General features: G+C 47.8%; 1 protein-coding gene across 1 annotated transcript in view; it reads left to right on the top strand.

Moving 5' to 3' along the window:
- Nucleotides 1-15,296, top strand: part of AMBRA1 (autophagy/beclin-1 regulator 1) — a 197,754-nt gene that overhangs the window by 171,547 nt on the left and 10,911 nt on the right. The window contains exons 16-18 of the mRNA XM_012001381.1: nucleotides 5,212-5,351; nucleotides 12,854-12,946; nucleotides 14,552-14,745. Coding sequence (XP_011856771.1) covers nucleotides 5,212-5,351; nucleotides 12,854-12,946; nucleotides 14,552-14,745 — 427 coding nt within the window. The remainder of the gene's footprint in view (nucleotides 1-5,211; nucleotides 5,352-12,853; nucleotides 12,947-14,551; nucleotides 14,746-15,296) is intronic.

The following is a 15,296-nucleotide window of genomic DNA, read 5'->3' as shown; positions in this document are numbered from 1 at the left end:
TAGTAGAGACGGGGTTTCACCGTGTTAGCCAGGATGGTCTCAATCTCCTGACCTCGTGATCTGCCCGTCTCGGCCTCCCAAAGTGCTGGGATTACAGACTTGAGCCACCGCGCCCGGCCAAGAAATTAAAGTTTTTAAAAAGCAATCAGACTTTCCTAAGGGTGAAGAAACTTAATAATTCATTAATCTAAGCAGATCAACAGCTGAAAAAGATGGCCAAGGTATCTCTCCCACTGCCGCTCTAGGATATGTGCATTTCTCAGCCTGTGATGAGATGTGTAGCCATCCATTTCCAATGGAAAGGTCAGCTGTCTCTTAGCATCTGCTTTCTATTGATTTTTCCCTCTTCTCAGTTGATTCTCTTCTAGTAACCCTCACTAAAACCTTAAAGCCTTCCTTAATTTCCATCATTATCCAGAAGGCATTTTTCCTCTTCACAGTTCCTTTCTTCCTCAAAGCCCCCTTGCTTTGCACCTTGCACCTTTTCTCACAGCTCTTCTAGCCTCAGTTTCCAATTGTCCCCTTCCTCCAGCCAGCTTCCATTGTCTTAAAGAAGATCTGCTAACTGCACTTGACCTGTGGCCACCACTGTGAGGTTTTAGCTTTACAGATGATGAGATTCCCAAATGTAAACAAAATAACCACAAAGTTTTTCTTTTAACTTCTTATCTGGGCTGATCTGAACAGTGCCGTTTGCTGCTTGAACTACTGGTCTGAGTTTTATTGGCATGCAGTAGGGGAAGAAAAAAAAACCGACCATCTTGTTGAGGACTGCAATACCTTTTTCCTCTTCATTTTAAAAGGATGGAGAAGAAGGTTTCCCACTGACCTCCTGGCTCCCTCTCATTCTTTTCCTGTCTATCTTTGAACAAGGAACAAGACACTTTTAGTTTTGATCTGAACTGTTTTCTTTTGCTCTCACTTCCTATTAGTTAGAGTTTGAGGGGTAGAGAGGCAAGCAGTACAAGAGATTGTCTTGGACACCAGAAGTGGAACGATCATTATCTTCTACTCCCTTAAAACCACAAATATCTTGGCAACCAGACTCATTCCCTATTGACATGCTGAGACTGCACTAACTCTAAGAAATTTCTTCTTTCTAGCATATTGATTCTATTTCCCTTCATAGATGTTAGACAGAAATGAGAACAGTCTACCTTGGGAAGAGGGGTTGCTGTCAGCATTCGTCATATACCAGGGAAGAGCTGTAGTGGAGACAGGTGAAACCAGGACTCATCAATCATGAATCAGCAGCTGGGTTTTGTATTCAGCCCCACAGAGGGTCCCCTGTTCCTGATAATCCCTCCAGTGTAATATAATTTGGTGGTGTAGCTGCACAGCATGTCTCTTGTGTCAGAGAGAAGAGTGGGGGACAGGGTGGGTGTTCAGCAGGCCACCCAAGGTTTGTTCTGAACATACCATGGGGAGCTTCAGGGCACCTGACTAGTATTAAGGAAACCTTTACTAGAGATGTTTTTAGGGTGTCTGTACATGAAGACCAGAGCCGTCTCTTATACTGTCTTTGTCAGTACTGATGACCTTTGGGTTTACAGAGTCAGTCCCCATGGAAATCTAAAAGGGGACTCACAACTCACCCAGTCTCTGGGTTAGAAAGACTGATGACCAAAACCATAAATAGTTTGGGATTAGCAGAGCTAGGTAGCCATCTGTGAGTACTGAGAAACTTGTCCAAATAGTCTCTCATCTGTGGGGCTAATTGTGAGAGATATTTCCCCTCAGCGAGGTGGACTGAGAGCTGTTCAGCTTTGGCCAGGGAAAGGGGTGGACACTACATCTCTGGGTGCTTTTCAAAATGGGCCAGATTCTCATTGTTCAAGGGTCCATTAGTTTCGGGCATGTGTGAAATGAGGATGATTGGACCAGATGATCTCTCAGCCTATGGATCAGTGATTAACGTCCCATCCTGCACCCTCTGTGCCCTCCTCCCCTCTGTACGTCTTGCCCTCCTCTCCCTTCTTCCCACACCACACTAAAGTGTGCTAAGCAAGCAAGTGCTTATCAGGATCCAGGAGGCTGGTGATCTTTATGTGGCATTTTATGGCTTCCTGCCACAAAACAGGATTTAGCCCAATACCCGAACATGGGAGGAGATGTGCACTTGAGAACTGCCCTTTCGGCACTGTTTAAGGACTCGAGCATGAGGGAGTGCCATAACTGGAGGACAGATTGATGCCCCCATGATTCCTGCAGCTGCAGAAGTTGGGAAGTGGCTAGCAACAACCCGGGAGTCTCAATATTTCATTACTTCTCTCCAATCCCTCTGTGACCTTGTCTCACCTAAGCTGGGTTCATCTGTCATATTGGTGTCGTGAGGGTTTTGTCCCCAAAGGAAGTTCCTATACTAAGAAGCAAATAGATAATATTTGCCTGTTAATCCCTCTGCAGCAGTAAATGATAAAAGGTAAATTTGTGACATATGAGAGGCTTGTTTGTTACTTCCTGGTCTGGAACGTTTCTAGGAAAGAGGTCTTTTATTCTTCTGTTTCAGACCCCCATTTAAAAAACCCAGCACAGCAACTTAAGCATCTGATTACTAAAGTCTTCTTATTCTCCTCCTTGTAAGGCTACTTTCTCTGGCCCTTTTTCGCCATTCCCTACAATTATAAATTATTGTAGTTTTAGGGGAGACTTGGTTGTGAGGCCCATGTAGAGCTACCACAGGCTCAAAACCAAGGTGCTCCCCTCATGCACCCATTGAAGTTAACTCTCATCCCTCCTTAACTCTGGGTGTGCTCTGCTCACACCATCTGACCTTTGGAGAAGGAAAACTAAACAGATTAAGTGATCCCAGCCACAATTGTCTAATCACACCCACATTGTCCTTTTAGTGTTAAAAGTTAAATGGCAAGTTCTATTTAACCACAAAGTCTATAGGTTGGACAGAAACTATTGGTTATCTTCTGAGAAGGTGAAGATCTCCATAAGAAAGAATAAAGGCACCACACTTCATTGCTTGATTTAGAGGCAAAACATTGATTAGGGGCAAAGGTGAAAGAGTGGTATTACCATCTCCGTGCCCATTCAACCAGTGAGGCTGAGTGGAGAATAGCAGCCATGAATTTGTTTGAGACTCCTGCCAGTCAGGAGGAGATGATCCAAAGGCCAAGCAGCCACACTCCAGATGACTACCAGAGAAATTCATTAACATCATTGGGTTCTTTTTTAATAGTCTCCTCAGTTAGAGCAAAGATTTAAGGAGCCCTAATGAATTCCTTACATTTGGAGTTGAGTCCTACAGGAAGGGTGTAGGAGGTTCCTAATGCAGCTGCCACAGGGCAGTCAGTGCTGTGCCTCAAACTGGAACCAATTCCATGTCTGTAAAAGGCCCATTTGACCTCAGGACCATAGCTAGGCCATTCTGGAAGAGAACCATCAGCTACCTGGGCACGTTTCTCAGTACCACAACACCTGGAAAATTACTAATAACAAGATTCTATGTGTGTGTGGGTCAGTAAATTGAGGACACGTGCTGCTGTCTTCTCCCTTCTGGAGGCTGTCCTGTCCAAGGCCTTTCAGATAGGCACCCAAGGCACGTGAGCATGTGTTCGCAGATCCAGGGCTGCTTATCACTTGGTTTGCATAGATGGAATGGACCCTTAGTTCTGACTCATCCCTCCCTGCCTTCCTCCCTTTCCACCTTCATCCCTCATCAGGATAGCCAGAAAAATAATCATTATTGTACCACTCTAAGTTCATTTTATGAATATTACTGTCTAAACCACATGCTCATTTGTTTTCTCTTTTTTCCCCTTCTGTCAACCCTAGGGGCAGGTAAAGGCAGATGAAATGAGTTCATATTTGATAGATTAAAAACTGGGGAAGCAAGAAGGGAAATAAATTCCAGTTTATAGAGTTTCAGCTTCCTGTCATTTTCATAGGCCCTGATGACCATTTGTGAAGACTCAGATGCAGGTTCCTGGTTACAATAATAGCAGTTACTATTTAGGAGCTTGCACCATGGCAGGCATTTTATACATCATCTCTTCTAATCTCCCAAATTATTTGAATGTATGTGTTTGTTCTAAGTTGAGATCTAGAGATTTTGTTTTGCAGTGGCATCAGGACTCAAACCCAAGTCTTATTAACTCTAAAGCCCATATCTTTTATTCTTCCACAGACCTGCCCCTATCTCTGATTACGTTGCTTCTAAAACATGTCAGAGAGTGGCCAAAGAGACTGTGAGGCCATATTTTACCTTCAGCCCAAACCCTACGTTCTCAGAAAATATGCCGCTCAGAAAATATTAGCTTGGAAAAAGAGAAATAATCAATTTAACGGTGATTTATATAAGCTAGAAACAAGTTGTGTGCCCGAATGTTCACGATTCCCCTCTGCTGCGCTCCCTCCATCTTAATGCACCTTTTAGGAATCCTTAACAATAACAGTTTTAACATTGCTTTTAATTAGATGAATTAAGAATGTTCTCTGATGTTATCACTCCCTCCCGCCCCCCTATCACCTCCAATTCCCCATTGCTGTGAGAGCACTGTGATTTCCATGGTAACAGGACTACCAGCCAAGGCTGATGCTCACTGGTTGGCCTGGTCAGAGGAAAGTTATGGGCAGTCCGTCCTGGTATGGTGGGCTCTATGGGGTTTTCCAGGGACTTAATTTAAAAGCAACAAAGTTAGCTAGAAGGCTCGAAGGAGAACGCATTATTAGAGCCATAGAGTCCCCTAGTATTTCTTAAAAGAGACCTAGCTCTTCCCACAAATGAGAGAATCCCATCTCTCCTGCTGCCCCAAGTTCTCAGGCATGAGTTAAGAGTCATCCTGTTCGAAAACCAAACACCGCATATTCTCACTCATAGGTGGGAATTGAACAATGAGATCACTTGGACACAGGAAGGGGAACATCACACACTGGGGCCTGTCGTGGGGTAGGGGAACGGGGAAGCGATAGCATTAGGAGATATACCTAACGTAAATGACGAGTTAATAGGTGCAGCACACCAACATGGCACATGTATACATATGTAACAAACCTGCACATTGTGCACATGTACCCTAGAACTTAAAGTATAATAATAAAAAATATATATATATAGAAAAAAAAAAAAAAGAGGCTTCCTGTTCCCAGCCTCACCACCTCCTTTCCTCCCTGTAATTTGTTTCTCCCTGGATTTTGTTATTCTTGGTAACAAATTGTTTCTCCTGCCATTCTCTTTTTTCCCTCTTTTCCTCTACCTAGAGAGTTTTCAACGTCCTTTACCCAATGCCTGCCGACCAGCGGAGACATGTCAGTATCAACTCTGCCCGTTGGCTGCCTGAGCCAGGGCTTGGCCTGGCCTATGGTACTAACAAAGGAGACTTGGTGATCTGCCGACCAGAGTAAGTGGCTTAAAGTGTGGGAGTTGAGGGATCATTGGGGCTGAGGACTGGGGTAATCAGTATTCACCAACTGGGGTCTTTTAGATAGGAAATGTCAATCCATCTAGAGCCTGCCTCATTCTCAGCGCCACTCCTTAAAGGGCCCTCTTCCCACAGGGGCTGGTAGGATTAGCTCCCCATTTCACATTTCATCCAGAGACTGATTTAGTGATCGTGTTTTCTTGAATCTAAAGGGAGTAGTTTTTTGTCTTTGTTTTCCCTTGTTCTCTGGTTTCCTAGTGATACTAAAGTTTCTCTGCAGTCAAAAGCATAGATATCAAAGATGCTTTTTTAAACCCTATTAGAAAAATTCAACAGTTGGTCTTGGATTTGAGTAAATGCCATAGACTCTAACTTAAAAAGAATTGGAAATAGGTATTGTTGAAACCCTAAATGGTTAAGCCACTGATCTCTAATAGCCGGATTCTGTCTTGCCTGTTTTCCTTTCTGCTTGGAGGTCTAGCTTATACTAGTGAAAGCAGATTGAAAAGCTCAATTTGGGGCTGGGCACCGTGGCTCACACCTGTAATCCCAGCACTTTGATAGGCTGAGGCAGGCACATCACGAGCTCAGGAGATTGAGACCATCTGGTCAACATGGTAAAACCCCGCCTCTACTAAAATACAAAGTTAGCCGGGCGTGGTGGCATGTGCCTGTAAGTCCCAGCTACTCGGGAGGCTGAGGCAGGGGAATCGCTTGAACCTGGGAGGCAGAGGTTGCAGTGAGCCGAGATCATGCCATTGCACTCCAACCTAGCGACAGAGTGAGATTCCGTCTCAAAAAAAAAAAAAGGAAGAAAGAAAAAGAAAAGAAAAGCTCAATTTATAGTCAAAGCAATTATTATCTGGTCTTGAAGTAGGGAGTAGGAGGGGATTTGTGTCTGAAGTCCTGATGACACCCCTTCCCCTTCCTCTGGCTTTATGGAGGTCAGGGTTTCTCCAGGCATTCATTCACTAGAGACCCTGGGAGTCAGCCGGGTCTGTCATCAGTTTCCAGCCCCAGCCAGGTGGAGAGTGTGAAGCTCTGCTTCACTGCAGATCAGGCTGATTGCTGCGTGGGACACTGCAAGGTTCCAGTCGACTAAATGCCACTTCTGCCTCCAGGCTGTCCTCATGTTGACCTCCACCTGGTGCAGAGTCTTTTCCCAGAGTGTTCTGCAGATCCCAGAGTGTGGTGTGACAGTTCCAGCAGGGTCTCTGGTTATCAGAAGTGGGAAGTGTCCGTGTTGCCTTTTGATGGGACTCTTGATAGTTTCTCCTAAAGGATGTACTTGGGTCAGCTTCTGTGGCCTAGTAGGGAACTGCTGATTGGGTCTTTACCGGCTGAGTTAGCTCAGTGGCCCACGAGAAAGGAAACCTGGTTCTTAGAGCAGCTCTTGCATTCCATTTTGAATTTTTTGAGTCCCTCCCAAAGACAGACTACTGTCTAAGCCTAGCCTGGTCAGGCTGCGCTTGGAGCTGCAAGAATGTTTTGTGTTGCAAGCCACTTGCTCCAGAGAACATCTTTCACCATGTCCAAAGCGTCCAGAGAGCATTTTCATTATCTTCTTGGGTCTCTCAGTTTCTGCCCTTTCTCTGGCCTGTCCATAGTCCCAGGATCTGTCCTGAAATATTCCTTTTCCCCAAAGCACATGACACTGATTGTCTTACCTCTTTTCTTAACAGTTCATAAGAGGAATCTAATAAGCATCTTTTCCAAAACTGGCACAGAATTCTGGACTGTGATTCTACTCTTACTTACACCTCAGTTACAAGTCTTTCTTTCCCTGTTTCTCCGAGACCTCTTTCCTCAGGAGTGTTGTTTTGTCTATGGCTTCCACCACTAACTTTTGTCCCAGCCAAATTTCTGGTCCTCTCCCTTGCAAAAATAATCTACACCCAGTTTGTTGTGGCCTCACAGAGGTTTTTATGTCTGAAACCCCAGCCTACCTACTTTGTGTCAGTCATAGTCACCTCAGCCAAACACAAAGCTGACTTTGGCTTCTGTTTTCTCTTTTCTCCCCATGTGTTGTCTCCAGCATCCCGGAGTCTCAGCTGACCTAAGCCATCTTGGGGTGCCTGGGGAACTCTCTTACCCACCAGGAACTCAAGCCTCTTCCCTGAGTAACATAGCATTAGGATTGGACACATTGAACAGTGTCCCGTCACAGACCAAGTTGTGTTGGACTAAGAGAAAACTAGTTTAGCCCATTTTTTTGGGGTACTGTTTGTCCTGACTTCTTGGGTCAGGTTGGCAAATGCCTCAAGCCTTAGGGCCCAAAATGTAAGGGTACCGTATAAACTAGATATGGACATGACTGAAGTTCTTCCAAGCTTAGGCAAGGAAGACTGTGTGTGAGCAATAGACACCTAGGGAAGTTAAAACTCCTCTGAGGCCTCCTAACAGATTGATGACAGAACTAGAATTCCTCCCTTTCCTATCCAGAGCCCTTTTCACTCAAAAACCCCTTTAAAATTCTGACGCAAGCAATGTACTGTCTTCCACAGAAAAATATGCCACAAGAACACACACATACTTTTGTAACTCTTTAAGACCTCAGGTAAAGAATGCAGCTTTAGATCGTGTTGAGACATTTCAGCAGGTCAGCATGGATGCAGGGGAATGAGGGGATCAGTGAGCACGTTCACGTCTTTTAAGCAGTCTACTGATGAGTCGTCTCCCATCTCAAATGAGGAGAACAAATAGGGAAGTAGGAGCTCAGGGTTCTTGTGTTTCTCATAGGCAGCTGCCTATCCCTGGGTGATACAGCTCCCTGGCACACCCATTCCCAAGGGCACGGGATCCAGCCAGCCAGCTGGGCCAAGATTGCAGCCCTCCCTCCGAAACAGGTGGCTGACTGCCTTTGTCCCAGGCACAGGCAGCTGCACCCCATTTTGTGCTCTCAATACTGCTCTTGATTTCTCCTCCATTGTCTTTGCCTCAGCACTCTCTCCAAGGACAAAGACAGAGGAACAGGTTCCTTGGGCATCTCTTGGTGGTACTAAAACCCCACTTGGCAGTAGACTAAGGCCTTCAAAAATCCTCGTCTCTCCAAAAGAAGGAATTCTTAGGACAGGCAAGAAGACAAACAACTGGCCAGTCAGCCCCTCTACAAAGCCATCCCAGGGGCTGATAACGCAGTCACCCCGCCCTTCCTAGCAGTGAGGCGCTCCCTCCTCCTCTGCTTCCCTACCCGCACTCTGTCCAAGCTGCTGCTGTGCCTCTGGCTGCCTGCCAGCCAGCCAGCACCCCCACTGATAACCATGGGGGGTGTGAAGTGCCAGGTTGATATGAGGGGGTGCTTGCTTACTTCCGGCCTCATAAACCAGCCCTACAAATGGGGCAGGGGGAGGTGCTGGCAGAAGGTCCACTGCTTCTCAGAGTCAGCTTAAAGGACAGAATCAGGGAACTCAGGGTGGAAGAGAGGTGGGCTGAGACTATGGGGCATCTGGCCTGTTGGCCAACTATGGGGCTCCTGACAAGGCCCCAGCTCTGTGCCTTCTGTAATCATGGTAATTAGAGTCAAGTATCATCACCCAGGGAGGGGAAAGCATGCCTCCGAATCAAAAGGGAGCCAAAATTGCTGTGGAAACCACATCTTTCAGGCAAGGCTCTAAGAGCCAGGTGTGGCTCTTTCCCACGCTGCAGAGACACCAGGCATCTTTAGTCTGATCCTCTGCAGCCATGTCACTGATAGATGAAAGAAGAATGTTATTGAAGGGAATGGTCCCTAGAAGTTGGGAAGTTCTGTGGAGAGAGCATCGTGACCACTGAGAGAGCTCAGGTCTGTTCAGGGAGCCCTGGAAGGTCTCAGCATGAGGAAGTGGTTGAGCCAGGCCCAGAAGCACAGCTTTCAGATGCTGTGGAGGAAGCCAGGTGTGAGGTGGAAGCGCGCTGGAAAGGCTGGCCCTGATTGGACTTCCCAGCCTTCCTCCTCCCTTCGTGTGTTTGTCTAGCTCCCAGGAAGAACCCAGAGCAAACAGTGACTCATTCACCCTCACTGAGACCCGAGAAGACAACAGGACATGTTGGGATCATTCTTTAGCTCACAGTCAGTGACAGTGGGTATTGAAAGCTAAGAGTTTCAGGCTGGGCACGGTGGCTCACGCCTGTAATCCTGGCATTTTGGGAGGCCGAGGTGGGCGGATCACCTGAGGTCGGGAGTTCGAGATCAGCCTGGCCAACATGGTGAAACCCCATCTCTACTAAAAATACAAAAATTAGCCAGGCATGGTGGCGGATGCCTGTAATCCCAGCTACTCCGGAGGCTGAGGCAGGAGAATCGCTCGAACTCGGGAGGCAGAGGTTGCGGTGAGCCAAGATCATACCATTGCACTCCAGCCTGGGCAACAAGAGTGAAACTCCATCTTAGAAAAAAAAAAAAAAAGCAAGCTAAGAGTTTCAGTAGCCAGAGAGGGCGTCTCCAACTGTATCCTTGGTACAGTGCCTAGAATTGAAACCAAATCCGTGAGCTATTGTAGTCCAGCTCTCTGACCACAGAAAGTAAAGCAAATCCTGGCTTAGAATTAGACCTGTGTGTGGGGAGCAGAAAGGATTGGGATGGGAGGCATAGTGGAGCAACACATCTGAGACAGGAAGTATGGCCCCTGTTCTGTTGGCAGTGGACCTCTTTAATCAATAGCCAAGGTCACAGCCCTGAGCCGAGGATGCTCCGTGCTGCTGCCTGGATGGAAAGCATTCGAGGGGACCTTTTGGCCACCAGCATTATGCTGACAGTCTCAGCTCAGACCGCAGGCCTTCTTGTGGCCTCTTTTCTGAGATGGGAAGGAACGTTCCGGGTCAGGAAGTACGTGGTTTGTTGTAGGTCTGATGTGAACAGTTTTTTGTCACTAACCAGCCCTGGCTAGCAAGAATTTCAGAAGAGGGATTTGGTGGGGACCCATGTGGTATTGCAACCTGTCAGTACATCTTGACAAGTTTGTAAATCAGTCTTCCTGGCAGCCAGCTTCGCATAGTATCTAATACAGACAGGATTTGCTCACCAAAAACAGTGATGAGTTTGTTTTTGGAGGCCTCTTCTGTTACTTCTGGCCATTTACCTCTTCCATAATGTAAGGTAGCCTTTTCTCACCTTTGCCCTCCAATGCTCATCTGGTTCTCAGACAATCCCAAACCCCACAAAAATGGCTGTTTAGAAGAGGAAGGATAAACAGTTGGCCCTTGGTAACTGCAGGTTCCACATTCATGGATTCAACACACCATAAATCAAAAATATTTTTGGAAAAAAAAAAAAAAAGTGAAAATTAACAGTATAATTAGGCTGGGAACGGTGGCTCACACCTATAATCCCAGTACTTTGGGAGGCTGAGGTAGGCAGATTTTTTAGCCCAGAAATTTGAGACCAGCCTGGGCAACATGGTGAAACCCTGTCTCTACAAAACAAAAAATAAAAAAAAACTTAGCCAGTCGTGGTGAGGCACGCCTGTAATACCAGCTACTCGGGAGGCTGAGGTAGGAGAATCACCTGAGCCAAGGGAAGTTAGGGCTATAGTGAGCCACTATACTTCAGTGTAGTGCAACACCACTGCACTTCAGACTGGGCAACAGAGTGAGACCCTGTCTCAAAAACAAAAAGAATACAAATAAACAATACAGTATAATAACTATCTGCATAATTTACATTGTATTAGTGCAAGTAATCTAGAGATGATTTTAAGTGTACAAAAGGATATGGATAGGTTGTGTAGTAGGGACTTGAGCATCCATAGATTTTGGTATCCACAGGGGGTCTTGGAACCAATTCCCCAAAGATACCAACAGACAACTGTACTGCTTTTTAAAGAGGTGGCCTTTGGAATTACACCAACTCCACAGCCTGACAGGCCCCTGGAGCTTGGGAGAGGTTTACTACAGGGCAGTGAAAAGAAGAGTACTTTTGTTTGGCTGTGGCTCTTTCCCTTTAAAGAAGCAAGTAGTATTCTCGCAGGTGAAGCCTAATCATAGTTACCCACTAAAGACAGATTTGGGCCGGGCGTGGTGGCTCACGCCTATAATCCCAGCACTTTGGGAGGCCGAGGTGGGAAGATCATTTGAGCCCAGGCGTTCAAGACAAGACTGGGCAACATAGTGAGACCCCATCTGAAAAAATTTTTTAAAAATTGAAAAAATTTTAAAAAGACCAATTTGGGCTGGGCATAGTTGCTCATGCCTGTAATCCTAGCACTTTGGGAGGCCAAGGTGGGCAGATCACTTGAGGTCAGGAGTTCGACACCAGCCTGGCCAACATGGTGAAACCCCATCTCTACTAAAAATATAAAAATTAGCGGGGCGTAGTGGCACACACCTGTAATCTCAGCTGCTTGGGAGGCTGAGGCAGGAGAACCGCTTGAATCCAGGAGGCAGAGGTTGCAATGAGCTGAGATCACGCCATTGCACTCCAGCCTGGGCATCAGAGTGAGACTCCATCTCAGAAAAAAAGGCAGATTTGGAGGCTCAGTGTCTGGTTTTGTTGCCTTTTACCTGAGGCAGTACAGCCTCCTGGGACCTCCTAGAATACAGTCCCTCATCATCTAGGCCCTACCTGGTCTCTGTCCTAGCCAACACCCGTGTTTAGGAAGAAAGCACCTCCCAGCATCCTATAATCCACTCAGTTGGGGATGTTTGCTCTTTATGGAGGTAAGTTCTGTTGTTAAAGGAGAGTGATCTAGGCCTCTAGGTTAAATAGCTCAGGCTACCCCAGGGGCGAGAGCCTGCACTGTCTTTGTTCCTGAGGCCTCTGCTTTTTTTTTTTTTTTTTTTTTTTTTGAGACAGAGTCTCACATTGTCGCCCAGGCTGGAGTACAGTGGCACAATCTCAGCTCACTGCAACCTCTGTCTCCCGGTTCAAGCGATTCTCCTGCCTCAGCCTCCTGAGTAGCTGATACTATAGGCATGTGCCACCACGCCCAGCTAATTTTTATATTTTTAGTAGAGATGGAGTTTCACAGTGTTGGCCAGGATGGTCTTGATCTCTTGACCTCATGATCTGCCCGCCTCGGCCTCCCAAAGTGCTGGGATTATAGGTGTGAGCCACCAGCGCCCAGCCAAGGTCTCTGCTTTTCAAGACTAGGCATGCCTGTTGGGCAGGGCTGTCCATAGCACTATATCTCTCCAGTGGGCCTCACATTTGCCATCTTAGTTCCTTTCTCTGTGTCTGAAGAATACTCAGGACCCACTGCCTGTATCTGTTGTTGTCATTTTTTAGCTGTCTCTTAGCTCCAAGGAGGAGCCAGTTAGGCTAGTCAGGGGGAAGGGAGAAGCTAAACCCACCATTCCAGGCATTTAGGCTATTAGAGATTTGTCTGAATTGCCCCAGCACTGAGCATCCTGATGAAGCCGCAGCTCTGGTCTTGGTCTCAGCTCAGCCCCAGGAGAGAGAAAGGATGGGCAGCCACAGTCCACAAAGCCAGGAGTTTTAGGAGCTCTTATCCTTCCCTCTCTAATGCCTTTCACCTTCTTCTACACCCTTCCCAACCGATTTTTAGGGCCTTAAACTCTGGTGTTGAGTACTACTGGGACCAGCTGAACGAGACGGTCTTCACTGTCCATTCCAACAGCAGGAGCAGCGAGCGGCCTGGGTATGTTTGGGAAGTAGGCAGGGAGCAGCTGGCTGGAGGCCCGTCCCTTCCTCCTGCTTTTGATGAGCTCTTAAGCAGTGCCTTCAGCATCCTCTAGGGCTCTGGGTCCCTCCTCAACCAAAGCAGCGCCTCCTTGATCTTTTGTGTACAGTTTCATTTGAGAAAAGTGTTGTATGGCTAAGAAAGAGAACAAAAGCTCTGCTCTCAGAGTCTTACTGTAGAACCACCCCCTCACCCTCTCCCATCCTGGCCATGGTGCCTGGGCACACTTGGGGTGAGGAGAGAAGATAGGGCCTGAAGAAGGATGCTGCCCCATGAAGTCTGCTCCATGGCCCAGGCTCTTCCAGATGACTAGGACCTCAGGGACCAAGCTGCCCAGGGCTGTAGCCCAGGGACAAATCCTCTTGAGGCACCCATTAGAAATCTGGTACTGATCCTTTCATCACTTAATTCACTAATGAAGACTGGAACAAAGTGCTGGGTTGTTGATGAACCCAAAGCAATTGCTACTTCCCCTAGGAATTGCTGAGCATAGCTGGAGGAATAGTCCCAGAAGCAGCTAGAAATATGAGTGTCTGGTGGTAGTCTCAAAAGCCCTGGGCTGCCTCTGCTGCCAGCTCCAGCTGTTCCAAGGCAGTGCCTGGGACATGCCCAAGGAAGGTGGATGCTAACATTGGCTGGAACCTTCCTTGTAGGACAGCCTGTGCTCCCTACCTGCAAGGGTCTGTTTTCAGAAGGCCCTGGAAGGAGGATTCCAGAGCAGCCTGTTCAGGAGTTCCAGTCCTGGATGGGCGCGGTAGCTCACGCCTGTAATCAATCCCAGCACTTTGGGAGGCTGAGGCAGGCAGATCACGAGGTCAGGAGATCGAGACCATCCTGGCCAACATGGTGAAATCCCTCTCTACTAAAAATACAAAAAATTAGCCGAGCATGGTTTTGTGTGCCTATAATCCCAGCTACTCGGGAGGCTGAGGCAGGAGAGTCGCCTGAACCCGGGAGGCGGAGGTTGCAGTGAGCTGAGATTGTGCCACTGCGCTCCAACCTGGGTGACAGGGTGAGACTGTCTCACCAAAAAAAAAAAAAGAGTTCCAGTTCTTTCCCTCCAAAGTGGAGCTCTCAGTTCACTTGGAAATTCAAGAATTCAAAGTGGAATCTTACGAGCATACAGTTGGAAGGAAGGTAAAACTAAAGAGAGAAAGGACCTTCTTCCAGTGCTCACTCTTTATCCCATGATCTCAGCTGCTGGCCTCCTGAATTTCATTAGTGTCTTTTCGTATCAGCCATCTCTACAGCTCCTCCCCACTCCCTGACAGGGGCCTGTTGTTGAAGGGCATGACTGAGCCAGGGTTGCACAAGACTGGATGTTTCTGTGGCCTTTCATTGTCCCAGGGTATAGACTAACCTTGGGAGAGAATGGACACAGACAAGTTAACCACCATCAAGAGGCAGTTGCAGGAGCACAGGGCTTCTCTTAGCCAGCAGGGCTTCTCTTAGCCAGCAGGGCCTGGCCCACACTGCCCTGAGGATTGGCACAGAGCCAGCAGAGTGCTGTGCGGGGCGCTGTCCCAAGCCGCACCTGACTTCAGTCTGTCTTTCTCTCCCTAGAACCAGCAGAGCCACATGGAGGACAGACAGAGACATGGGGCTGATGAATGCCATTGGGCTGCAGCCCCGGAACCCTACCACCTCAGTGACATCTCAGGGCACCCAGACTCTGGCCCTTCAGCTGCAGAATGCCGAAACACAGACTGAGAGGGAGGTGCCGGAGCCAGGGACAGCCGCCTCAGGTCCTGGTGAAGGTAGGAGCCATGTGGTGCTGGAGTGGGTGGGAGAGGGACCCTAAGACCGTGTGAGTGCCACTTCCCACTCAGGATGCATACCCCCTCCCATGTCTGGGTGATGCCCACCTGGTGGCATTAAGAGCCTCCTCAACAGTGACATGGTTTCTCTGAGCTGGGTCACTCTTGCAGCTCGCCTCAGCTCCCACCAAGTATGCTGACTCCCTCTCCTCTAAAATGTGAGGACCCAGGCTCTTTTTCCAAAGAGAGAGCACAGAAAGCCTGGATTGAAAGGGCTAAAGGGAGACTCGCTCCTGCAAGCTGCCATTCCAGAGAAGTGCACCCCAGGCCTTAGCTTCTGGGGCCAAACCACAGCCTAGCTTGTCATCCCCCTACCAGTATGGCAGATTTGGGACTGCCCCATGGGAGGACCTCTCACACTGCTGTCACACCTGGGGCTCATTGCCATTTTGACTGCAGCCTGGCATAACATCAGCCCCTTCCTCTCACCTATTTCAGGTGTGGCTCTGCCACACTCGGCCCTGACTGTCTGTGCCAGCCTCACACTTTTA

This window comes from Mandrillus leucophaeus, unplaced genomic scaffold (assembly GCF_000951045.1).
Source record: "Mandrillus leucophaeus isolate KB7577 unplaced genomic scaffold, Mleu.le_1.0 Scaffold66, whole genome shotgun sequence".
Lineage (NCBI taxonomy): Eukaryota > Metazoa > Chordata > Mammalia > Primates > Cercopithecidae > Mandrillus > Mandrillus leucophaeus.
The sequence above is the reverse complement of the archived record's forward strand: the minus strand, read 5'-3'. Positions and strand labels throughout refer to the sequence as shown.